General features: G+C 42.1%; 1 protein-coding gene across 1 annotated transcript in view; it reads left to right on the top strand.

Annotated features, from left to right (window-relative positions):
• The window catches only part of EPG5 (ectopic P-granules 5 autophagy tethering factor), a 404912-nt gene that overhangs the window by 250862 nt on the left and 128803 nt on the right, over nt 1–25247 (top strand). Inside the window, 3 exon segments of the mRNA XM_053701063.1 lie at nt 3528–3684; nt 5936–6130; nt 22063–22276. Coding sequence (XP_053557038.1) covers nt 3528–3684; nt 5936–6130; nt 22063–22276 — 566 coding nt within the window.

Below are 25247 nucleotides of genomic sequence, written 5' to 3'. Positions count from 1 at the left end.
TAGCTCTTCCCTTCGGGTTAGCTACGGCCCCGAGAATTTTTACAAAGGTTCTGGGCTCGCTTCTGGCGGTACTAAGACCGCGAGGCATAGCGGTGGCTCCGTACCTGGACGACATTCTGATACAAGCGTCGAGTTTTCAAAATGCAAAGTCTCATACAGAGATAGTTCTAGCATTTCTGAGGTCGCATGGGTGGAAAGTCAACATGGAAAAGAGTTCTCTGTTACCACTCACAAGGGTTCCCTTTCTAGGGACTCTTATAGATTCTGTAGAGATGAAGATTTACCTGACGGAGTCCAGGTTATCAAAAATCCTAAATGCTTGCCGTGTCCTTCATTCCATTCCAAGCCCATCAGTAGCTCAGTGCATGTAAGTAATCGGCTTAATGGTCGCGGCAATGGACATAGTGCCATTTGCGCGCCTGCATCTCAGACCGCTGCAATTATGCATGCTGAGTCAGTGGAATGGGGATTACTCAGATCTGTCCCCTTTACTAAATCTGGACCACGAGAACAGAGAGTCTCTTCTCTAGTGGTTGTCTCGGATTCATCTGTCCAAGGGAATGACTTTTCGCAGACCAGATTGGACGATTGTAACAACAGATGCCAGCCTTCTAGGCTGGGGCGCAGTCTGGAATTCCCTGAAGGCTCAGGGATCATGGACTCAGGAGGAGAAACTCCTTCCAATAAACATTCTGGAATTAAGAGCGATATTTAATGCTCTTCTAGCTTGGCCTCAGTTAGCAACACTGAGGTTCATCAGATTTCAGTCGGACAACATCACGACTGTGGCTTACATCAATCATCAAGGGGGAACCAGGAGTTCCCTAGCGATGTTAGAAGTCTCAAAGATAATTCGCTGGGCAGAGTCTCACTCTTGCCATCTGTCAGCGATCTACATCCCAGGCGTGGAGAACTGGGAGGCGGACTTTCTAAGCCGCCAGTCCTTTCACCCGGGGGAGTGGGAACTTCACCCGGAGGTATTTGCTTAACTGATTCTTCGTTGGGGCAAACCGGAACTGGATCTCATGGCTTCTCGCCAGAACGCCAAGCTTCCTTGTTACGGATCCAGGTCCAGGGACCCGGGAGCGGTGCTGGTAGATGCACTAGCAGCCCCTTGGATTTTCAACATGGCTTATGTGTTCCCACCGTTTTCCGTTGCTGCCTCGTCTGATTGCCAGGATCAAACAGGAGAGAGCATCGGTGATTCTGATAGCGCCTGCGTGGCCACGCAGGACCTGGTATGCAGACCTAGTGGACATGTCGTCCTGTCCACCGTGGTCTCTGCCTCTGAGGCAGGACCTTCTACTTCAGGGTCCTTTCAACCATCCAAGCCTAATTTCTCTGAGGCTGACTGCATGGAGATTGAACGCTTGATTCTCTCAAAGCGTGGTTTCTCGGAGTCGGTTATTGATACATTGATACAGGCTCGGAAACCGGTTACCAGAAAAATTTACCATAAGATATGGCATAAATATTTACATTGGTGTGAATCCAAGAGTTACTCATGGAGTAAGGTTAGGATTCCTAGGATATTGTCTTTTCTACAAGAGGGTTTAGAAAAGGGTTTATCCGCTAGTTCGTTAAAGGGACAGATTTCTGCTCTGTCTATTCTTTTACACAAACGTCTGGCAGAGAATCCAGACGTTCAGGCTTTTTGTCAGGCTTTGGCTAGGATTAAGCCTGTGTTTAAAACTGTTGCTCCTCAGTGGAGCTTAAACTTGGTTCTTAAAGTTCTTCAGGGTGTTCCGTTTGAACCCCTTCATTCCATTGATATTAAGCTTTTATCTTGGAAAGTTCTGTTTTTGATGGCTATTTCCTTGGCTCGAAGAGTCTCTGAGTTATCTGCCTTACATTGCGATTCTCCTTATCTGATTTTTCATTCAGACAAGGTAGTTTTGCGTACTAAACCTGGATTTTTACCTAAGGTTGTTTCTAATAGGAATATCAATCAGGAGATTGTTGTTCCATCATTATGTCCTAACCCTTCTTCAAAGAAGGAACGTCTTTTGCATAATCTGGACGTAGTCCGTGCCCTGAAGTTCTACTTACAGGCAACTAAGGATTTTCGGCAAACTTCTTCTCTGTTTGTCGTTTATTCTGGACAGAGGAGAGGTCAAAAGGCTTCGGCCACCTCTCTCTCTTTTTGGCTTCGTAGCATAATACGTTTAGCCTATGAGACTGCTGGACAGCAGCCCCCTGAAAGAATTACAGCTCATTCCACTAGAGCTGTGGCTTCCACCTGGGCCTTTAAGAATGAGGCCTCTGTTGAACAGATTTGCAAGGCTGCAACTTGGTCTTCACTTCACACTTTTTCAAAGTTTTACAAATTTGACACTTTTGCTTCTTCGGAGGCTATTTTTGGGAGAAAGGTTCTTCAGGCAGTGGTTCCTTCCGTTTAAAGTTCCTGCCTTGTCCCTCCCTTCATCCGTGTACTTTAGCTTTGGTATTAGTATCCCATAAGTAATGGATGACCCGTGGACTGACTACACTTAACAAGAGAAAACATAATTTAGGCTTACCTGATAAATTTATTTCTCTTGTAGTGTAGTCAGTCCACGGCCCGCCCTGTCTTTTAAGGCAGATCTAAATTTTTAATTAAACTCCAGTCACCACTGCACCCTATGGTTTCTCCTTTCTCGTCTTGTTTCGGTCGAATGACTGGATATGACATGTGAGGGGAGGAGCTATATAGCAGCTCTGCTTGGGTGATCCTCTTGCAACTTCCTGTTGGGGAAGAGATATAATCCCATAAGTAATGGATGACCCGTGGACTGACTACACTACAAGAGAAATAAATTTATCAGGTAAGTATAAATTATGTTTTTTAAATAACATTGCACTGATTTTCAGACTCCTAACCAAGCCCCAAAGTTTTATGAGAATACTGATGTATACCTACTCCAGCTTGCTCCTGTTTGTGTAAAGGGTCTTTTCATATGCAAAAGAAGGGGGAGGGGGGAGTGTCTTATTTCCCACTTGCAGTGGGCTTTCCAGCTACCTTTTCCACAGAGCTAAACTGGCAGCTTCTAAGTAAGTTTTTAAACAGTTTTATACTGGATTTTGATATCAGTATCTGTGCATCTTATTCTTTATAGTAGTGTCTATTACATGCAGTTATATGAAAATGAGTGTATACTGTCCCTTTAAGTCTCCTGGATACAAGATAATGCACTAGCACAGCACAAAAAACAGCGCATCCACAACTAAAAGGCACTTTAGTACAAAAAGAGTAAAACCAGACTAAATTGCATTTTAGCATGGTTCAATTCCTTGTTTATTAAACTGCCTTCAAGTTGTGAAATGCGCTGTTTTTTATTGTATTTTAGTACATTATCCTCAAATTAGTTCCTGACATCACAACTACAATTTCCAAAATAGGTAGCTTAAAACAAATAATTGCTAGGACTGCAAAAGTGCTATAAAACAAGTATTACATGTAATGCATCCTATGCTCTTATTTATATAAAATGTAGATGGTTGAATTCTTTTCAGCATTGTAGTTGTTTCTATGTTTACATTTGACACAGGGCTCTGGTGAACTCCTTCAAAGTGAAGTCTCCTCTTGAAATTCAGAAGATTGGAATTGCGACATTTTTTGCAGTAGTAGAGTACGTGTGTGATGATACCCAGCGACACCCTCCGTCACGGCAGTTTTTTACTTCTTGTATTGAAATTCTGGGTCAGGTATGTGTAGTTGTGTGATTTATAAATCTTTAATCTCTTGAATAGGTATTTTTTTAAACAGATCTAAGGTTGGACAGCATCAGAATATATAATCTGGGCAAAATAAAGAAGAAATTGAGCTGAAAGCAACGTGAAAACTCAAAATTTAATTCCCAATTTATTATGTGTAATGAAAATTAAATTGCATCACCAATTTTTTTATTTTTTTTATTTTTTTTTAACTTTTTCTTTCATTCAGCATATAAGACAAGCTTAACAATGATCAAGAAGCTTGTCCCTGTACTTCAAAACAATGCAAATTTTGACAATAAAATGACAATTTGAATTCCTTTTAAAGGGACAGTCAAGTCCGAAAAAAACTTTCATGTTTTAAATAGGGCATGCAATTTTAATCAACTTCCCAATTTACTTTTATCACCAATTTTCCTTTGTTCTTTGGTATTTTTAGTTGAAAGCTAAAACTAGGAGGTTCATATGCTAATTTCTTAGACCTTGAAGACTGCCTCTAATCTGAATACATTTTGACCACTAGAGGGCATTAGTTCATATCTTTCATATAGGTAACATTGAGCTCATGCACGTAAAGTGACCTAGGAGTGAGCACTGATTGGTTAAACTGCATGTCTGTCAAAAGAACTGAAATAAGGGAGCAGTCAGAAGAAGCTTAGATAAAAGATAATTACAGAGGTAAAACGTGTATTATTATAACTGTGTTGGTTATGCAAAACTGGGGAATGGGTAATAAAGGGATTATCTTTCTTTTTAAACAACAAAAATTCTGGTGTTGACTGTCCCTTTAAAACATTTCTTTTATATGCAGATGTTTTGCAATGAAGCAGCTATTTTTTTTAAAAGAAACCTAGAAAGGAGAAAAAGAGGCGCCACATAGAGTAGTATGGTAAGGAACGTCCGGCAGTAGCAGACCCAGAGCCCCTAGCAGTGGCAACTCAACGAAGGGAGTGGCACAACTGGAGTGCCGTACAAGGAAGCACGGGACCCACAGAGTCGCCCATAAGACTCAACCAGGCGTCAGGAAACGTCCAACGTGATGTCAGATGACCAGGAGGACCAATCGGGAGGGGCTATAGGAGAAGAACAGCCTCTTGATCCAGCCTTATGAAACAGCATTTGTTTGCTGAGAAACTTTTTGCTAATCGTGTAACCAATAAATTTACACTTTTATACTATCCCTTGCTCCTGGTTTTTATCGAGACTGTCGGGTCTCCCTTTGGGCCATTCCTCTCCTATAGTCCCTCCCGATTGGTTCTCCTGGTCATCTGACATCACCTCGGACGTTTCCATATGCCTGGTTGAGTCTTACGGGCGACTCTGTGGGTCCCGTGCTGCCTTGTACGGCACTCCGGTTGTGCCGCTCACTTCGGTGAGTTGCCACTGCTAGGGGCTCTGGGCCTGCCGGGCGTTCCTTACCATACTACTCTATGTTTCGTCTCTTTTTCTCCTTTCTAGGTTTCTTCTGATTTGTTCTATCAAGAGCGCGACCTTACTACTGATCTCCTCTCCCCTCTGTTATCACAAGCGCACCTTTTGGGACTTTTATGTATCCCGAACTACACCCTTGCTCCTAATTTTTTAAAGCATATTTGATAAATTACCTTTAATGCCAATAATAAGTGCTCTAATGCATTAAGGATTACACATATAGTTAAAGTTCCATCAGGATCCACAAAGCATTTGCTCTTCTGAGCAGGATCAGACCATGTATCCAGTCAGAAGAAGCATATGCAGGTATCAACCAATCACAGGGTATGTCCTGCTCAGTACTGGCTTGGCAGTATTTCTGGTGTGGGAGATAAGCCATTTGATTACCATCTTTGTAGTTACACACCAGCATTTGTGCAATAAAAATGTCCCAGTGCATTTTATGATTACATCATTATATCCTTGGCAGGGCTGTGTATTGTTTTTATGAAGACATCATTTGTGTTATACAAGCCACTGCTGATACTCTGAGAAGGTGTTGCATTTGAATACTGGTGCACAGGGCCCTCATAGCATATATTCTACTGAAAACCAACTTTTACTAGAAGCAATTTTGCTAATGGAAGTATATTGCAAAAATGTTTCTATTACAAATTGAAACGCACCTAAGTACGTTTAAGTTTTGACCTTTCTTTCGCTTTAATGGGTTCATGCAACAGAGGCTGGGAAATGATCTCTGAAGCTATTTATTTGTTAATGCTTTATATATGACGGTTCATTATAAGTTAACTGTGTCACTTCTTACTTAAAGGTTTTTATAAGTGGAACTCAGTCTGAATGTAGACCAGTCCTGGATACCATTTTGCAGAATAGGAGGCTGTGCACCCTTTTGTCTCCTTATTTTACTCCAGCGGCCTCTCCTACGGACTTTGTGCATTTGTATGAGAAGGTCGTTCAGGCCATCAGAGATGATAACAGTGATGTCATCTTTATGCTGCTAACAAAGGTAGGTTGCATTATATAGATTAGACATCATTATCATCTGTATAGCGTATGCTAGCACCAGTGATTCATGCAAGCATTTTCACAAGTCTACAATCAAATATTAGATAGTGGTAATTGGGAAAATGCCAATAGCTTTCATAGTAATTAAGATGCCTTTAAAGTGAAGGTCAATTTTGATGAACTAGTGCCTGGTTTTTAATAATCCTATTAAAAACATGGGAACTTTAATTCATCAAAATTGACATTTCACTTTCTTCAAAAACCTATCTTTTTATCCTGACAGCTGCTGCAGCGCTTTCTCCACCCGTCGCAAGCCCTCTTCGCTGGTCCAAAATGACGAAACCGGCTTCCTCCAATCACGGCTTTGCCTCGGGGGGGGGAAGCCATGATTGGAGGAAGCCAGGTTCGTCATGAAGAGGATTCCAACGGCCGGGGGAATCGCTGGAGCGGCTGTCAGGTTTAAAAGGTAAGTTTTTGAAGAAAACGAGAAAAATGTAAATTTTGATGAATTAAAGTGCCCTTGTTTTTAATAGGACTATTATAAACCGGGCACTAATTCATCAAAATTGGCCTTCACTTTAAGCACAAACATGCAGTTATAATTCACTAAACGTGCAAGTGTGTATGCACCTTCAAAATCGTGTACAACTGTAAATAAAATGTGATTTCCTTCTTGATATAAGGAGAGTCCACGACAATATTCCTTACTGTTGGGAAATACTGAACCTGGCGACCAGGAGGAGGCAAAGACACCCCAGCTAAAGGCTTAAATACCTCTCCCAATTCCCCTATCCCCCAATCATTATTTGCCTTTCATCACAGGAGGATGACAGAGAAGTGTCAGAAGATTTGGAGTAGTTCCTTAGGAAAGGTATCTGCCCTTCGATATGGGACTGGAGTTTTAAGTAGTCTTGTCAGCCTCTCAGTGAGAGCATTGACGAAAGTTAGGTCCTGGAGATGCAGGGAGAGTCTTTCTGTGAACCCATCCAGACTTCCTGCTAACGGCTCCTAAGCAATCAGTGTTGACGAGTTTCACTGCCTGCTTGTTTTCTTACTCAAGCCCATGTCAGGAGCGATGCTACAAGACTGTCACACTTGAGAGGCTGTGTTTCTGTTCCACAGCATGGATTCTGGTAAGATTGTTTCAATTTTTTTACGTATGTTGAAAACGCTAGAAGACAGGGTCACAGTGTGGCTCCGTTAATCTTTATAGAATCATGAGTTAATATCTCCTGATAGGGATTATTGAACAGTGGGGATTAATCAAATGTGATACTTTGATTTAATGCTGCTTTATATGTGAGATTTATTGGGCTCATAGACTGTTCGTTATGTGGCTGGAACGCACAGGTTTTTACTTTCACTTTGAACTCTGCGCAGCTTATAGCTTGGCACGCTTTTTCTCATAGCAGGGGCGGACCTGCCTTGTGCACCATGTTTCCAGGAGTGGTCTTGCTTTAATTTCCTAGGAGGTGCTGAGTGCTCCAGCCATTGGGAGTATAACGGTGCCGTTTTTTTGAGAAATAAAAAAGATTGTTTTATTTTCTGTGTCCTACTGTCATTAGCTTAAGCTATGGAGGATTTTAAGATACTAGAGGGCACTGCCTCTATTCCAAATAGTTATACCTGTTTATATTGTGAGGAGGCCTTGGTATGCCTGCCCTCTCAACTATGTTCCACATGCCTTAAACATGTTATTAGGTCTAAGAAGGTTAACCCCTTTAGTACCACTGAGCCGTCCACCTCTGAGGACTCGCCATCCCATGAGGTGCATACCCATCAGTCATCTCCTTCTACACATGCAGCTTCCCGTAGCACGCCTGATCCTCCATCTGGAGGGAACCTTTTACCATTAGATTTTACTGCACAGTTAAGTACGGCGGTGTCTGAGGCCCTCAGTGCTTTACCTCGCCCCACTAAACGCAAGAGAAAGGTTAAACATAGCTCTCCTGCTATATGATTTATTGAATTTATCTGTTCTGACTCAGTTATCCGAGGATGAGTCACGCTCTAAGGCTTCAGAGGATGAACTTTCTGGGTCGGAGTCTGCTGCCTCTAAGCCTTCTAAAAGAGGTCCTGTCTACATTAGAGGTTCCAGAGGCCAAGCTGCCTGATGAAACTTTGATTTCAAAATTAGACAGAGTGTACACAGACAGGGTAGTGCCTGTACCTGTATAGATGGTGAACATTATTAAAAACGAATGGGACAGAATTTGATCTTCCTTTTCCCCTTCGTCTTCCTTTAAAAAATTATTTCCGGTCCCGGAATTGTGGGATTCCGTCCCTAAGGTGGATGGTGCTATCTTCACGCTTGCCAAACGTACTACTATCCCACTTGAGGATAGCTCGTCGTTCAGAGAGCCAATGGATAAGAAGATGGAAACTTTGCTAAGAAAGATGTTCCAACATACAGGATACTTGTTTCAACCGGGAGCGGCTGTTGCCTTGTTTGCTGCAGCAGCTACCTAGTGGTTCTACTCCTTATTGGAATTGATCGAGGTGGAGGGTCCCCTTGACGTTATCCAGTACAGAATGAAATCATTAAGAATTGCTAATTCTTTTATCTGTGATGCAAACATGCAGATTATTCGCCTAAATGCTAAGGTGTCTGGCTGAAGTCCTGGTCTGCGGACATGACTTTTAAGTCTAGACTTCTCTTCCTCCCTTTTAAGGAAAAGATTTTATTTGGTCCAGGCCTGGACTCCATTATATCCACGATTACAGGGGGGCAAGAGTGCCTTCCTACCGAAGGATAAAAAGAACAACTCTAAGGGACAAAGTTCTAATTTTCGTTCCTTTCGTTCTGATAAATCCCAACAACAGCAGCCCTCTGCTAAGCCGGAGGAAACCAAGAGTACTTGGAAGCCGGCTCAGTCCTGGAATAAATCCAAACAGAGCAAGAAGCCCGCCAAGACTAAATCGGCATGAAGGGGCGGCCCCCGATCTGACGCTGGATCATGTAGGGGGCAGACTGTCGCTCTTTTCAGAGCTTGGTTCAGGGACGCGCAGGATCCATGGGTCCTGGAGGTCATAGCTCATGGATACAATATAGGTTTCAAGTCTCATCCACCCAAGGGCAGATTTCTCCTCTCAAGCCTGTCTTTCAGACCAGAAAAGAGGGAAGCCTTTCTGGGGTGCGTGCAGGATCTGTCCTCCTTAGGGGTCATTGTCCCGGTGCCTATCGCAGAATGAGGTTTGGGATAGTATTAAAACCTTTTCATGGTCCCAAAGAAGGAGGGAAATTTTCGCCCGATCCTGGACCTAAAGTGCTTAAGCAAATTTCTAAACGTCCCCTCGTTCAAAATGTGGACGATAAGGTCCATCCTTCCCTTAGTTCAGGAAGGACAGTTTATGACCACTATAGATCTGAAGGATGCTTACCTTGACGTTCCAATCCACAGGGATCACTTCCAGTTCCTGAGGTTTGCATTCCTGGACCAGCACTTCCAGTTGTCATGACTATTCCAATCTCTTTACGGAAGTACTTCCTCCTACCCTGAACACTGCCTTTATCAGCTGTGTTCAGACAAGCAAACTTTGCTTGATTAATGCAAGTCAGTTTAATTGCTTCTGTAAAATAGCAGCAGTGTGTCTAAACTTCCTTTATATCCTCAGGGAATTTCAACTGATCGGATCTTTGTGTTTCCTGTCATCATTTGGTTGCTTATCAGCAGGCTCATCTACTTTGTTTTGTTTTCTCTCTAGATTCCTCTATGTTGTGCCTGTAACTTTCAGTTAAAGCTAACCCACAAATCTTATTTTGAAAACTGCCTTTTTGCTGGTTCAGGTCAACACTCTCAGGCATCACCTTCCTGTGTCTCCCTTCACAAATCCAGGGGAACATTTTGAATCAAATCTCCGAAGGTATTGTTCTATTTCTCAAATCTATACAGTGACTGTATTTCAATATAAAAATGGCTGTTTATTTTCCAGTTGCTGTGGTTTCTGTGTTTGCAATTACTTAATAACACCTGTAAGCCTAAGGATACCGATCAATTAACCTTTCTTGTGTTTTCACACTGAATTTCCATTTATATTTTATTTTTTGGTTAACCTCTTATTTGCCAAGTTTGTATATACTTATACTTGACTCAAACCTATCCTTCGTCCCCCATATCCAATCGCTTTCTACATACTGCCGCAATCATCTACGCAATATTTCCAAAATTCGCCCTTTTCTCAGCGCTGACACCACAAAGCAAATTATCCACTCCCTTGTTATCTCCCGACTTGACTACTGCAATAACCTACTCGCTGGCCTTCCTCTTTCCCGCCTCTCCCCCCTTCAATCCATCCTAAATGCCTCTGCCAGGCTGATCCACCTTTCCCGTCGATCTGTATCTGCTGTACCTCTCTGTGAGTCCCTTCATTGGCTCCCCATTCACAGCAGAATTAAATTCAAAATTCTAACCCTTACATACAAAACTCACCAACACCGCTCCCCTCTAGCTATCCTCTCTAATACACAAGTATACTCCAGCCCGTCCACTAAGATCCAACAATGACCTGCTCCTTGCATCCGCAACTATCACCTCCTCTCATGCTAGACTGCAGGACTTCTGTCGTGCAGCACCTACCCTCTGGAACACTCTCCCTCGTGCTGTCAGGCTTTGCCATAATCTTTCTTCCTTTAAATGCTCCCTGAAGACTTTTCTGTTCAGGGAAGCCTACCACCCAACTCAATAATAAATTAATTTCACTTACCTAAACATTTCCCTCATCTAACTCTGTATTAACATCCTTCTCAATCTTGCAGTCCTCACCTCCTGTTTCTCAACCTCCTACCCTTCTAGATTGTAAGTTCCCACGGGAATAGGGCCCTCAATCCCTCCTGTATGTGTTTGTAAATTTTGTCCTGTATCTTACAAGTCTTGTATTGTTTTATCTAAATGAATTGTATCCATGGACAGCGCTGCAGAATATGTTGGCGCTTAATAAATAAAGTATAATAATAATAATAATAATAATATACATTCTCATTTATTTCTGCTTATTTTTTATTAGACAGACATTCCCATTGTGTCTAGTAATGTCACAACAAATAGCTACATATATCATATCCTATTGTTTTCTTTATATTTAATCCCACATAGTACTTTATTCAGATACTAACTCGTTGTTCCGTTTTGTTAGCTACTGCTCAAATAATTTTTACAAAGGTTCTAGGGGCTCTTCTAGCCATTGCCAGAACCCGGTGTATAGCAGTAGCTCCCTACTTGGACGATATTCTGGTACAAGCACTATTTTTTCGTCTTATTCCGAGCACCAGGGTAGAATTCCTGGGTCTTATAATAGACTCCATATCTATGAGGATATTTCTAACAGACTAGAGACGTTGCAAGCTTGCTTCGGCATGTCTTGCCCTCCGGACCTCCTTAAGGCCCTCTGTGGTTTAGTGTATGGAGGTAATTGGTCTCATGGTGTCCAGCATGGACATCATTCCCTTTGCCAGGTTCCGTCTCAGACCGCTGCAACTGTGCATGCTGAGACAGTTGAACGGAGATCATTCGGATCTGTCTCAACATATCTCTCTGGACAACTGGTCGAGAGAATCGCTCTTTTGGTGGCTCTGTCCAGATCATCTGTCCCGAGGGACATCCTTAAGACCATCCTGGGAGATTGTAACTATGGATGCAAGTCTATCAGGATGGGGAGCTATTTGGGGTGCCAAGAAGGCACAGGGCCTGTGGTCTCAGGAGGAACACTCTCTCCCTATCAACATTCTGGAACTTCGGGCAATCTTCAATGTTCTGAAGGCTTGGCCTCTTCTGAGTTCGTCCTGGTTTATCAGATTCCAATCAGACAATATAACCTCTGTGGCTTACATCAACCATCAGAGGAAAACGAGAAGCTCCCTAGCAATGTGGGAGGTATCTCAAATTCTGGAGTGGGCGGAGGCCCACAGCTGCACAGCTGTTCGCTGTCAGCAATCCACATTCCGGGTGTGGACACTGGGAACCGGATTTTCTCAGCAGAGAATCCTTTCATCCGGGGGAATGGTCTCTCCATCTCGAAGTGTTTGCGGAGATATGCAACAAGTGAGGGACGCCAAAGATAGATCTCATGGCGTCTCGTCTCAATACCAAGCTACCAGATATGGGTCAAGGTCCAGGGATCCTCAGGTGGAGGTAATAGATGCATTAGCGGTGCCTTGGAGGTTCAGTCTAATTTACCTTTCTTTCTAATGACACGAGTCCACGGATCATCTAATTACTATTGGAAATATCACTCCTGCCCAGCAGGAGGCGGCAAAGAGCACCACAGCAAAGCTGTTAAATGTCACCTCCCTTCCTTCCAACCCCAGTCATTCTCTTTGCCTATGTTAGAGCAAGGAAGTGGTAAAGTTAGGTGTTAGAAAAGATTCTTCAATCAAGATTTTATTATTTTTTAAGTAGTGCAAGATCGTGCTGCTTTGTCCTAGGGTGTAGCCGTAGTCCATATCAGTCTCTTCAGTAGAGCAGCGGTGGCTTTCAAGCAATGTGAACTTGTGGGGCATAATTCTCACTGCGCCTCTCATGTAGTAAATGCTGCCCTAATACTGAAAGCCTGAGTAAGATTACTCAGTCTTTATCTCTTTTTACACAGGTCCATGTGAGGGAGAAGACCTCTCAAACCTAGTGAGCTGCCTTGCTGCCTGGCAGATTTATGAGGTAAGTGCTGACTTTATTTTTTCTGGGAAACTCAGGAAAAATTGGGCACTTTATTTACTACGGGACACATGAATTTCTCATATATTTGGGGGAACATTTTAAAGGCAGTATTATTATGGCAGGCACTGGGGCTGACAAGGTTTATTTAGGCTCAGTTTGATGTGGTTTAACTTCTCCCGGCGGCTTGACTTTAAAATATGCTGACCGTGAGGTTAATTTTTTAGACGCCCACGATAGGCGGGGCTAACTGAGGCGGCAGTTTGCTTTAAAGCGCCATTTTCACCTTCACTTCCTGTGACCGGAGGGTACAATAGGTTGTGTCAGATATGGATCATTGGGCTGCAAGTCGCGTTCCGGATCTATTACTGGAGAATACTATCCTGTGTCAGCAGGGCAGGTACGCACCTCAGCAAAGCTAAGCTGAGGTGTAGAGGTGGTCAATAGTACTTGTATAACACTATTTAGTTCCTTACTGCAAAAAAAATATAAAAAATAAGTTACTTTTAAAGAGGCAGTAACTTTTTTTGTGTTTTAATTTTTATAAAAAATTTTAGTTTTTTTTTTTTTTGGTAATTTGTTTCATTGTTCTTTATGTTTTGATGCTAATGTGGAACCACCAATCCCTTTTGAGTCCTTATGTATTGAGAGAACTTTAAATTATAGGGATAGACTTTTTTCTGAGCCAACCATTGTCTAAGGCGGATGCTGTTTAGGAGTCTAATGACAATGTTCAATATATGCCGCAGCTTTCTCCTCAAGTGTCCAAAATGTTATTGCCCACACATGCAGTGCCCTGCGCTTCCTCTCTAACTCCACCTGGAGTTACGTTGCAAGACATTGCTTTCCTCATGTCCTCTACGGTTTCTGATGCGTTGTCTGCTTTTCCCATGCTGCAGGGAAAGAACAAATGGAAAAGTAAACATTCAGTAAGTGAGGTTACTGACGCAGTTGTTGCTATTTCGAATGCCCCCTCCTAGAAGCCTGAGGAGGAAGATACTTTGGTAGCATCTGAGGGTGAAATCTCAGATTAAGTGTAATTCCTTCTGCTGATACTGAAGTTGTATCCTTCAGGTTTAAGCTGGAACACCTCCGTCTGTTACTTAAGGAGTTTTTAGTTACACTGGACGATAGCGACACCACGGTTGTAGTTGATCCTAAGAAATCCAGTAAGCTAAACAAATATTTTGATGTACCTTCCATGGTGGAGGTTTTTCCTGTACCAGATCGAGCTATAGAGATCATTGCTAAGGAATGGGAGAGACCGGGTATCCCTTTTTCCTCATCCCCTTTATTTAAAAATATGTTTCCTATAGCAGACTCTATCAAGGAGTCTTGGCAGACAGTACCCAAGGTGGAAGGGGCGATTTCCACTCTGGCTAAGACGACTACTATTCCCATAGAGGATAGTTGTTCTTTTAAGGAACCTATGGTCAAAAAATTAGAGGGGTTACTCAAGAAGATGTATGTACACCAGGGTTTACAATGGCAACCTGCAGTGTTCATTGCTACCAACACTAGTGTGGCGGCATACTGGTTTGATGCGTTGTCTGATTCTATTAGGGCAGACACTCCCCTTGAAGGGATCCAGAATAGGATCAAGGCCATTAAGTTGGCCAATTCCTTTATTACGGATGCTTCCCTACAGGTTATTAAACTGGGACTGAAATAATTTCTGACATTAGGGCAGGAAAGGGCAATTTCCTCCCTCAGGATAAGAGAAATAAACAAAAGGGACGTCAGAGTAATTTCCGTTCCATTCGATATTTCAAGGGAAATCCTTCCACTCCCTCTTCCAAGCAGGAGCAGTCCAAACCTTCCTGGAGACCCAATCAGTCTTGGAACAAGGGGAAACAGTCCAAAAAACCTGCTATTGAATCAAAAGCAGCATGAAGGGCCTGCCCCCGATCCGGGATCGGATCTTGTGGGGGGCAGACTTTCCTTCTTCACTCAGGCTTGGGTTTGAGATGTTCAGGATCCCTGGGTGGTGGATATTGTGTCTCAGGGATACAAACTAGAGGGGCAGGTTTCTGCTTTCAAAGTTATCTGTAGACCAGACAAGAAGAGAGGCGTTCTTACACTGTGTTCAGGACCTCTCCGACCTAGGAGTGATTGTTCCTGTTCCGATACAGGAACGAGGTCTGGGATTCTATTCCAATCTGTTCGTGGTTCCCAAAAAGGAGGAAACCTTCAGACCAATTTTAGATCTCAAGAGTCTAAACAAATTCCTCAGAGTGCCGTCCTTCAAGATGGAAACTATTTGTTCTATTCTTCCTTTGGTCCAAGAGGGTCAATTTATGACAACAGTGGATTTAAAGGACGCTTACCTGCATGTCCCCATCCACAGGGACCATTACAAGTTTCTAAGGTTTTCATTTCTAGACAACAATGGCTCTTCCATTTGGTCTGCTCCCAGAATTTTCTCAAAGGTTCTGGGATCTCTGTTGGCGGTGCTCCGATTATGGGGCATTGCAGTGGCGCCTTATCTGGACGACATTCTGGTTCAGGCACCATCCTTTCAACAAGTAAGATGCCACACGGAAATTTTGTTATCTTTCCTTCAATCTCACGGATGGAAGGTAAACTTGGAAAAGAGTTCCTTAGTTCCAAATACAAGGGTAGTTTTCTTGGGAACCATAATAGATTCCTTGTCAATGAAGATTTTTCTGACAGAAGTCAGGAAATCAAAGATTTTAAATTCTTGCCTAGCGCTTCAGTCCTCTCCTCGGCCATCAGTGGCTCAGTGCATGGAGGTAATCGGTCTGATGGTAGCGGCAATGGACATCATCCCGTTCCCTCGTTTCCACCTCAGACCTCTGCAGTTAAGCATGGTCAGTCAGTGGAACGGAGATTATGCAGATCTGTCTCCACGATTACAGCAGGAACAGGAGACAAGGAATTCTCTACTTTGGTGGTTGTCTCAGGATCATCTCTCCCAAGGAACCTGCTTTCGCAGATCCTCTTGGGTGATTGTGACAACAGACGCCAGCCTTCTGGGATGGGGAGCAGTCTGGGGCTCTCTAAAGGCTCAGGGAGCATGGACTCGGTCGGAGTCTGTTCTACCCATAAACATTCTGGAGCTGAGAGTAATCTTCAATGCTCTCCTGGCCTGGTCTCAGTTAGCCTCGGCCCGTTTCATCAGGTTCCAGTTGGACAACATAACTTCAGTGGCTTACATCAACCATCAGGGAGGAACGTGGAGTTCCTTGGCCATGACAGAGGTAGCCAAGATAATTCAGTGGGTGGAGACTTAGAATTGCTGCTTGTCTGCGATTTACATCCCAGGAGTGGACAACTGGGAGGCGGACTTTCTGAGCAGACCTTTCACCTGGGGGAGTGGGAACTCTATTCGGAAGTATTTTCCAGGCTGATTCTCAAATGGGGTCAGCTGGAATTGGATCTCATGGCATCACAGTAGAATGCCAAGCTTCCGAGGTACGGGTCGAGGTCAATGGACCCTCAAACTGTACTGATAGACGCCCTGGCGGTACCATAGAATTTTAGTCTTGCATACCTATTTCCTCGGTTCGCTCTTCTACCTCGGGTCATTGCTCGAATCAAGCCGGAGAGGGCGTCGGTTATCCTCATTGCACCGGCGTGGCCTTGCAGGATTTGGTATGTAGACCTGGTGGACATGTCATCTCTTCCACCTTGGAGACTCCCGTTGAGCAAGGAACTTCTACTTCAGGGGCCCTTCCTTCACCCAAATCTAGTTTCTCTGAAGCTGAATGCTTGGAGATTGAATGCTTAATTCTGTCCAAGCGTGGATTTTTGGAATCGGTCATTGAGACCATGATTCAGGCTCGTAAACCTGTGACTAGAAAGATTTACCACAAGATATGGCGTAAATATCTATATTGGTGTGAATCCAAGGGTTACTCTTGGAGTAGAGTTAGGATTCCTAGAATTCTGTCCTTTCTCCAAGAAGGTTTGAAGAAGGATGTTTCGTCAATTTCCCTAAAGGGGCAAATATCTGCCTTGTCTATTTTGTTACATAAACGTCTGGCGTACGTCCCAGACGTACAATTCGTTTTGTCAGGCCAAGCAAGTTACTCCTCCCTGGAGTCTTAATTTAGTGTTTAAGGTTATTCAAGGGGCTCCTTTTGAGCCTATACATTCCTTAGATATTAAGTTGTTATCTTGGAAAGTTTTGTGTCAGAACTCTCGGCATTACAGTATGAATCTCCTTACCTTATTTTTCATTCGGATAAGGTAGTTTTGCGTACTAAGACCTAGATTTGGAGTTTGGCGTTAGCCGTGAAAACCAGAGTTAGAGGCTCCTAACGCTGGTTTTAGGCTACCGCCAATCAGCCAATCAGATTGAGCTCGCATTCTATTGGCTGTTCCGATCAGCCAATAGAATGCGAGCTCAATCTGATTGGCTGATTGGATCAGCCAATCGGATTGAACTTGATTCTGATTGGCTGATTCCATCAGCCAATCAGAATATTCCTACCTTAATTCCGATTGGCTGATAGAATCCTATCAGCCAATCGGAATTCGAGGGACGCCATCTTGGATGACGTCCCTTAAAGGAACCGTCATTCTTCAGTTGGACGTCGCCGGAAGAAGATGGGTCCGCGGTGGAGGTCTTCAGGATGGAGCCGGTCATCATCGGATGAAGATAGAAGATGCCGCTTGGATCAAGATGGTTGCCGGTCCGGATCGCCTCTTCTTCCCGGATAGGATGAAGACTTTGGAGCCTCTTCTGAACCTCTTCAGCCACCGGATGATGGATCGCCAACCCCCGCTTGGGTTGGATGAAGATTTTGGAGCCAGGACGGATCGGTGATACCTGGTGAGGTGAAGACAAGGTAGGATGATCTTCAGGGGCTTAGTGTTAGGTTTATTTAAGGGGGGTTTGGGTTAGATTAGGGGTATGTGGGTGGTGGGTTGTAATGTTGGGGGGGGGTATTGTATGTTTTTTTTTACAGGCAAAAGAGCTGAATTCTTTGGGGCATGCCCCGCAAAGGGCCCTGTTCAGGGCTGGTAAGGTAAAAGAGCTTTTAACTTTATTAATTTAGAATAGGGTAGGGCATTTTTTATTTTGGGGGGCTTTGTTGTTTTATTAGGGGGCTTAGAGTAGGTGTAATTAGTTTAAAATTGTTGTAATATTTTTCTTATGTTTGTAAATGTTTTTTATTTTTTGTAACTTAGTTCTTTTTTATTTTTTGTACTTTAGCTAGTTTATTTAATTGTATTTATTTGTAGGAATTGTATTTAATTAATTTATTGATAGTGTAGTGTTAGGTTAATTGTAGGTAATTGTAGGTAGTTTATTTAATTAATTTATTGATAGTGTAGTATTAGGTTTAATTGTAACTTAGGTTAGGATTTATTTTACAGGTAATTTTGTAATTATTTTAACTATTTTAGCTATTAAATAGTTCTTAACTATTTAATAGCTATTGTACCTGGTTAAAATAAATACAAAGTTACCTGTAAAATAAATATAAATCCTAAAATAGCTATAATATAATTATAATTTATATTGTAGCTATATTAGGGTTTATTTTACAGGTAAGTATTTATCTTTAAATAGGAATAATTTATTTAATAAGAATTAATTAATTTCGTTAGATGTAAATTATATTTAATTTAGGGGGGTGTTAGTGTTAGGGTTAGACTTAGCTTTAGGGGTTAATCCATTTATTAGAATAGCGGTGAGCTCCGGTCGGCAGATTAGGGGTTAATAATTGAAGTTAGGTGTCGGCGATGTTAGGGAGGGCAGATTAGGGGTTAATACTATTTATTATAGGGTTAGTGAGGCGGATTAGGGGTTAATAACTTTATTATAATAGCGGTGCGGTCCGCTCGGCAGATTAGGGGTTAATAAGTGTAGGCAGGTGGAGGCGACGTTGAGGGGGGCAGATTAGGGGTTAATAAATATAATATAGGGGTCGGCAGTGTTAGGGGCAGCAGATTAGGGGTACATAGGGATAATGTAAGTAGCAGCGGTTTACGGAGCGGCAGATTAGGGGTTAAAAATAAAATGCAGGTGTCAGCGATAGCGGGGGCGGCAGATTAGGGGTTAATAAGTGTAAGGTTAGGGGTGTTTAGACTCGGGGTACATGTTAGAGTGTTAGGTGCAGACGTACGAAGTGTTTCCCCATAGCAAACAATGGGGCTGCGTTAAGAGCTGAACGCGGCTTTTTTGCAGGTGTTAGGTTTTTTTTTCAGCTCAAACAGCCCCATTGTTTCCTATGGGGGAATCGTGCACGAGCACGTTTTTGAGGCTGGCCGCTTGTGTAAGCAACTCTGGTATTGAGAGTTGAAGCTGCGTTAAAAATGCTCTACGCTCCTTTTTTGGAGCCTAACGCAGCCTTTATGTGGACTCTCAATACCAGAGTTATTTTTATGGTGCGGCCAGAAAAAAGCCGGCGTTAGTTTTTCGGGTCGTTACCGACAAAACTCCAAATCTAGCCGTAAGTTAGGTTTTCTCCCTAAAGTAGTTTCAGATCGGAACATTAATCAGGAGATTGTTGTTCCTTCCTTGTGTCCTAATCCTTCTTCTCAGAAGAAACGGCTTTTGCACAATCTGGACGTGGTGTGTGCACAAAAATTCTATTTGCAGGTGACTAAGGATTTTCGTCAGTCTTCTGCTCTGTTTGTGGTATTCTCTGGGAAACGTAGGGGGCAGAAAGCTACGGCTACTTCTCTTTATTTGTGGCTGAAGAGTATCATTAGGTTTGCTTATGAAACAGTTGGACAGCAGCCTCCTGAGAGAGTTACGGCTCATTCTACGAGGGCTGTTTCCTCTTCCTGGGCATTCAAAAATGAAGCTTCTGTGGAACAGATTTGCAAGGCTGCAACTTGGTCCTCTCTTCACACTTTTTCAAAATTTTATAAATTTGACACGTTTGCCTCGGGTGAGGCCGCTTTTGGAAGAAAGATTATTCAACCAATAGTGCCTTCCGTTTAGGTTCCCTGTCTTGTCCCTCCCTTATCATCTGTGTACTCTAGATTGGGTATTGATTCCCAATAGTAATTAGATGATCCGTAGACTCATCGTGTCATTAGAAAGAAAACAAAATGTATGCTTACCTGATAAATTTATTTCTTTCTTGATACGGTGAGTCCACGGCCCGCCCCGTTCTCTTTGGACAGGGTTTGTTGGTATGTTATAAACTTCAGACACCTCTGCACCTTGTTACTTCCTTTCTCTCCTTTGCTTCGGTCGAATGACTGGGGTTGGAGGGAAGGGAGGTGATATTTAACAGCTTTGCTGTGGTGCTCTTTGCTGCCTCCTGCTGGGCAGGAGTGATATTCCCAATAGTAATTAACTGATCCGTGGACTCGTCGTGTCAAGAAAGAAAGAAATTTATCAGGTAAGCATAAATTTAGTTTTTCCTGCAGTTACCACTTCTTCCTCGTGTAGTAGCCTGCATCAAGCAGGAATCGGTGATACTGATTGCTCCATCGTGGCCGCGAAGGATGTGGTTCGCGGACCTGGTGAGGATGTCATCTTCTCCTCCGTGGAAGTTACCTTGTCACAGGGATCTGCTGGAACAAGGTCCTTTTGTTCATCAAAATCTAGATTCTCTGAGGCTGACTGCATGGAGATTGAACGCTTAGTCCTAGCCAATAAAGGTTTTTCTGAGAGAGTGATTGATACTCTCATTCAACCTCGTAAGCCGGTTACTCTTCGCATCTATCATAAGGTGTGGAGAACCTACTTATTCTAATGTGAAGAGCGTGGATTTTCCTGGCATAAAATTAAGGTTGCCAGGATCCTATCGTTTCTCCAGGATTGACTGGAGAAGGGCCTTTCTGCCAGTTCCCTGAGGGGACAGATTTCGGCCCTATCTGTTTTACTGCACAAGAGTCTCTCCGAGCTTCCCGATGTACAGTTCTTTGTTAAGGCTCTGATTAGGATCAGACCTGATTAGGATCCTTGGAGTCTAAATCTTGTTCTTAAGGTGTTGCAACGGGCTCCGTTTGAGCCTATGCATGAGAATGACATTAAATTGTTGTCCTGGAAGATTCTTTTTCTACTGGCTATTGCTTCTGCGCGCAGAGTATCTGAGATTGTCGCCTTGCAATGTGAGCCTCCTTATTTGGTGTTCCATTCTGATAAGGCTGTCCTACGTGTACTACGTTAGGTTTTCTGCCTAAGGTCGTGTCAGACCGCAACATCAAGTCAAGAGGTTGTGGTTCCTTCCTTGTGTTCAAATCCTTCCTCTGCGAGGGAACGTTTGCATCATAATCTAGAAGTGGTTTGCGCCTTAAAGTTCTACCTTCAGGCTACTAAGGATTTTAGACAAACTTTGTCCTTGTTTGTTGTCTAGTCCGGGAAGCGTAAGGGATAGAAGGTCTCTTCGACTTCCTTATCTTTTTGGTTAGGGAGTGTTATCCACCCTGCTTATGAGACGGTGGGACATAAACCTCCTCACAGGATTAGAGCTCATTTTACTAGAGCAGTGGCTTCCTTTTGTGCCTTTAAGAACGAGGCCTCTATGGATCAGATTTGTAAGACGGCTACCTGGTGGTCCTTACACACTTTTTCTAAATTTTACAAGTTTGATGTTTTTGCTTCGGCTGAAGCAGCTTTCGGGAGAAAGGTTTTGCAGGCTGTGGTGCCCTCAGATTAGGGTCTGTCTCTATTTTTGTCCCTTCTGTTATCATTCAGTGTCCTCTAGAGCTTGGGTATGTTTCCCAACAGTAAGGAATGATGCCATGGACTCTCCTTATATTAAGAAGGAAAACATAAATTATGCTTGCCAGATAATTTAATTTCCTTCTGTATAAGGAGAGTCCACGGTCCCCGCCCGTGTTCTCCAATTGGTGGCCCTCTACATTTTATTTATCTTCTGGCACCATTTATACCCTGATATTTCTCCTACTGTTCCTCAGCAGAATGACTGGGGGATGGGGGAAGTGGGAGAGGTATTTAAGCCTTTGGCTGGGGTGTCTTCCTGGTGGCTAGGTTCAGTATTTCCCAACAGTAAGGAATGATACAGTGTACTCTCCTTATATAGAAGGAAATTAAATTATCTAGTAAGCATAAGTTGTTTTTGAACAAATGTTTGGAAAAAATATAATTATTACTGTGAAGTGACAATAGTGAGAATGTTTCTTTAAAATACACAGTGCATATCAGAGTAGAATAATAGAAAATAACGTAATTTTCTTTGCAAAGTATATACAGCAATTAGCACTTTATATTAGTTTACATGTGGAAAAGGGAATAAATATAAGCGCATACTTTTTGTTTGAAATGCTGATCACGTTGTGTGCATAAAGCAGTTTATCATCTTACTTAACACCTTTTTATTTTTACCTTCAGTTTGATCTCAACCATTGGTTGAACTCTGCAAAGCCTTCTATGTCAGAGAGGACCAAGCTGATTGAATCGGTCCACTTGGCTCTGACCCTTTGTGGCCTTGTACCTGAAGAAGACATGTTAATGCCTTTTAACATATTCTGTAAGCACTGGAACTCGGTCTTTCGCTATCAGTTCCCAGATCATTACAGCGACTGCCTCAGATTACTCATGCAAAGTAAGTTGTTTAGTGCTACGTATCATTGTTTGTCTGAATGTGTTCCTTTTATTAAACATTTTATATTGTTTGTTATATCAGTTAATCTTGGATTGGAATGGCTTAGGGAAGAAATGATAAATATATATATCACTTGTTTTATGTGTGAATCCAGGCCATAGCGTTATGTATATTACAGTATGGGCAGCAGCAGCTTCTTAACCTCTCCGCCACCTCAGAAGTGTTGGACTTAAAAAGAATTCTGAACTGATCCATCCAGAGTGATTGACAAGCCCTGCTCTTGTATAGTGGTTTGCACAAATGCCGGAGACATGGCTGCACATATGATTGCTTGTGCAATATTAAAGGGACATAAAATTCAAACATTTTTTTTTTCATGATTCAGACAGCATGTGATTTTAAACAACTTTCCAATTTACTTCTGTTATCTAATTTGCTTAGCTCTCTTGGTATCCTTAGTTGAAAAGGATACCTAAGTAGGCTCAGGAGCAGCAATGCATTACTGGGAGCTAGCTGCTGATTGGTTGCAGCATAAAAATGCCTCTTTTAATTGGTTCCCCAGATGTGTTCAGCTAGCTCCCAGTAGTGCAATTGCTGCTCATTCAACAAAGACTACCAAGAGAATGAAACAAATTTGATAATAGAAGTAAATTGAAAAGTTGTTTAAAGTCACATGCTCTATCTAAATCATGAAAGAAAATTTCAGTTTAATGTCCCTTTAAACTACTACAACTACAGTTACACATCCACAGATCAGTGACATTGTTGTCTTGACGAGCCACCTTGTGCACTTCAGTTTAGCGTGCACAATACAGAGCAGGCGCTGTACAATTTTGCAGTGGGCTGCATTGTTCTACATTATTTATGACGGCTTTTTTATATTTCTTTTGTAACCTTTAAACTGTAAATAAACTGCAAACATGTAAAGATTCCCTTTTCTATTGCTAACACAAAGTATAAGGTACAGCTATCAAAAAGCCAGTGACATCACAGATTTGTGAAAGTGCACTGCTTCTGTCACAGGATGCAACAATACGCGAGCTACAAGATGGCGGCGCTCAGTATAAAGACAAAGCTTTACCAACTGGCATCTGTAATCAGTTAAAATAATGTATAGTGCTGCATGTAGAGGAGGAAAAACTAATTCCAGCAGTAGTTGCTGTGTGGGAACCTTGTGTGCCTGCAGTATAATCAATTGGTTTTGTGTATACGCTCTATACTCTGTTGTCAGACCAGAACAATGCTGGAAAACATACTTTAGCCCCTTCACTACCAGCAAATTTTATAGAAAAACTTGCCCAAAGTACTGGAGAATTTTTAGCATTTTTACCATCACTCCATTTAAACAGAAATAGAGCCTTTGTATTTTTTATTTTACTATATTTATATATTTAAAGAAGACAACCAAAGGTATTAATCTAGGTCCAGTTTGGTAAATTTGAAGCCACTATTTGACTGCTAAATACTATCATTTATATATATATATAATATATATATATATATATATATATATATATTAGGGCTGCAACAACTAATCGGTAAGATTGATCATAAAAATAGTTGTCAAAGAATGTCATTATCAATTAGGTGGTCAGAGATTAGTTGGTTAATTGCACAGCACCAGCTGCTTCAATCCGATGAACTCCTGCACATGGTATTGTGCAAACATTTTTATTTATTATTATTTTTTCTATCCGATTAATCGGATAATTATTGTCCGATTAATCGGATAGAAAAAAGATTAAAAAAATAAATAAATTCAATTTTTTTTGCACAATCTTAGTTGCAGTAGATCGTCAGATTAAAGCAGCTGGTGCTGTGCAACTGACCAACTAATCGCTGACCACCTAATTGATAATGAGATTTGTTGACAACTATTTTTATGATCAAAACTTACCGATTAGTTGTTGCAGCCCTAATATATATATATATATATATATATATATATATATATATAAATGTACACACAACTACTGCAGTCATATGACTAATTGTTGTAAAAGCTCACCTTTGTTGAGAAATAGCAGACTTTTTTTCTTTGTTTTTTGGTACATTAAATGGCAACTAATTGCAGCTGCTCACCACACTTCTAAAATTCCAACAGTGAAGGGGTTAATCAGCTGTTAAGGGTAATATTTGCAGCAGTGTCGGGATTACTCTCCCACCCCCTGATCTCTACCTGATCCCTCCCAAACAGCTCTGTTTCCTCCCCCCACTGGTCACCGCCATCTTAGGTACTGGCAGCCAATCTGCTAGTTTGCAGTTTAGTTTTTTTTTTTTTTTTTCTAGTTTTATTATTTTTCTGTAGTGCAGGGTTCCTTCCTCACCCTGCCACCTCCTTGATAACCCCCCCCCAAACAGTTTTCTAACCCTCCCCCTTGCACTGTTTCTTGCCATTGTTGTTACTGGCACCTAGTCTGCCAGTAACAAATTAGTGCATTTTTTAAATATTTATCACTTATTATTATTTTTTTTGTAGTGTAGGAATCCACCTTGTACTCCCAACCTCCTCTTCTAAGCGTTCATTTCTTTTCTGTAGTGTTGGAACCCACCTCCTCCTCCAACCTATATTTTTTTTCCTATAGCTTAAAGGGACAGTAAACCTTAAAAATAATGTTATATAATTCTGCACATAGTGCAGAATTATATACCATTATTTAGGTGATATAGCCATAAAACCCCTTTTTTACCTTTTAAAATGTAAAAATGACAGCACTTTTACAGACCTGCTCTCTGCTGAGCGGGTCTGTAATATTTAGTCAGCGCATCGGGCCAGCTGTATAGTCAGAGCCCGGCCCGACCGCGCCATAGCATTAAGTGGAGCTCGCTCCTGTCACAGCTGGCCCGATGCGCTGACTAAATATTACAGACCCGCTCAGCAGAGAGCGGGTCTGTAAAAGCGCTGTCATTTTTACATTTTAAAAGGTAAAATAGGGTTTTATGGCTATAGCACCTAAATAATGTTATATAA

Source organism: Bombina bombina, chromosome 2 (assembly GCF_027579735.1).
Source record: "Bombina bombina isolate aBomBom1 chromosome 2, aBomBom1.pri, whole genome shotgun sequence".
NCBI classification, from domain to species: domain Eukaryota; kingdom Metazoa; phylum Chordata; class Amphibia; order Anura; family Bombinatoridae; genus Bombina; species Bombina bombina.
The sequence above is the reverse complement of the archived record's forward strand: the minus strand, read 5'-3'. Positions and strand labels throughout refer to the sequence as shown.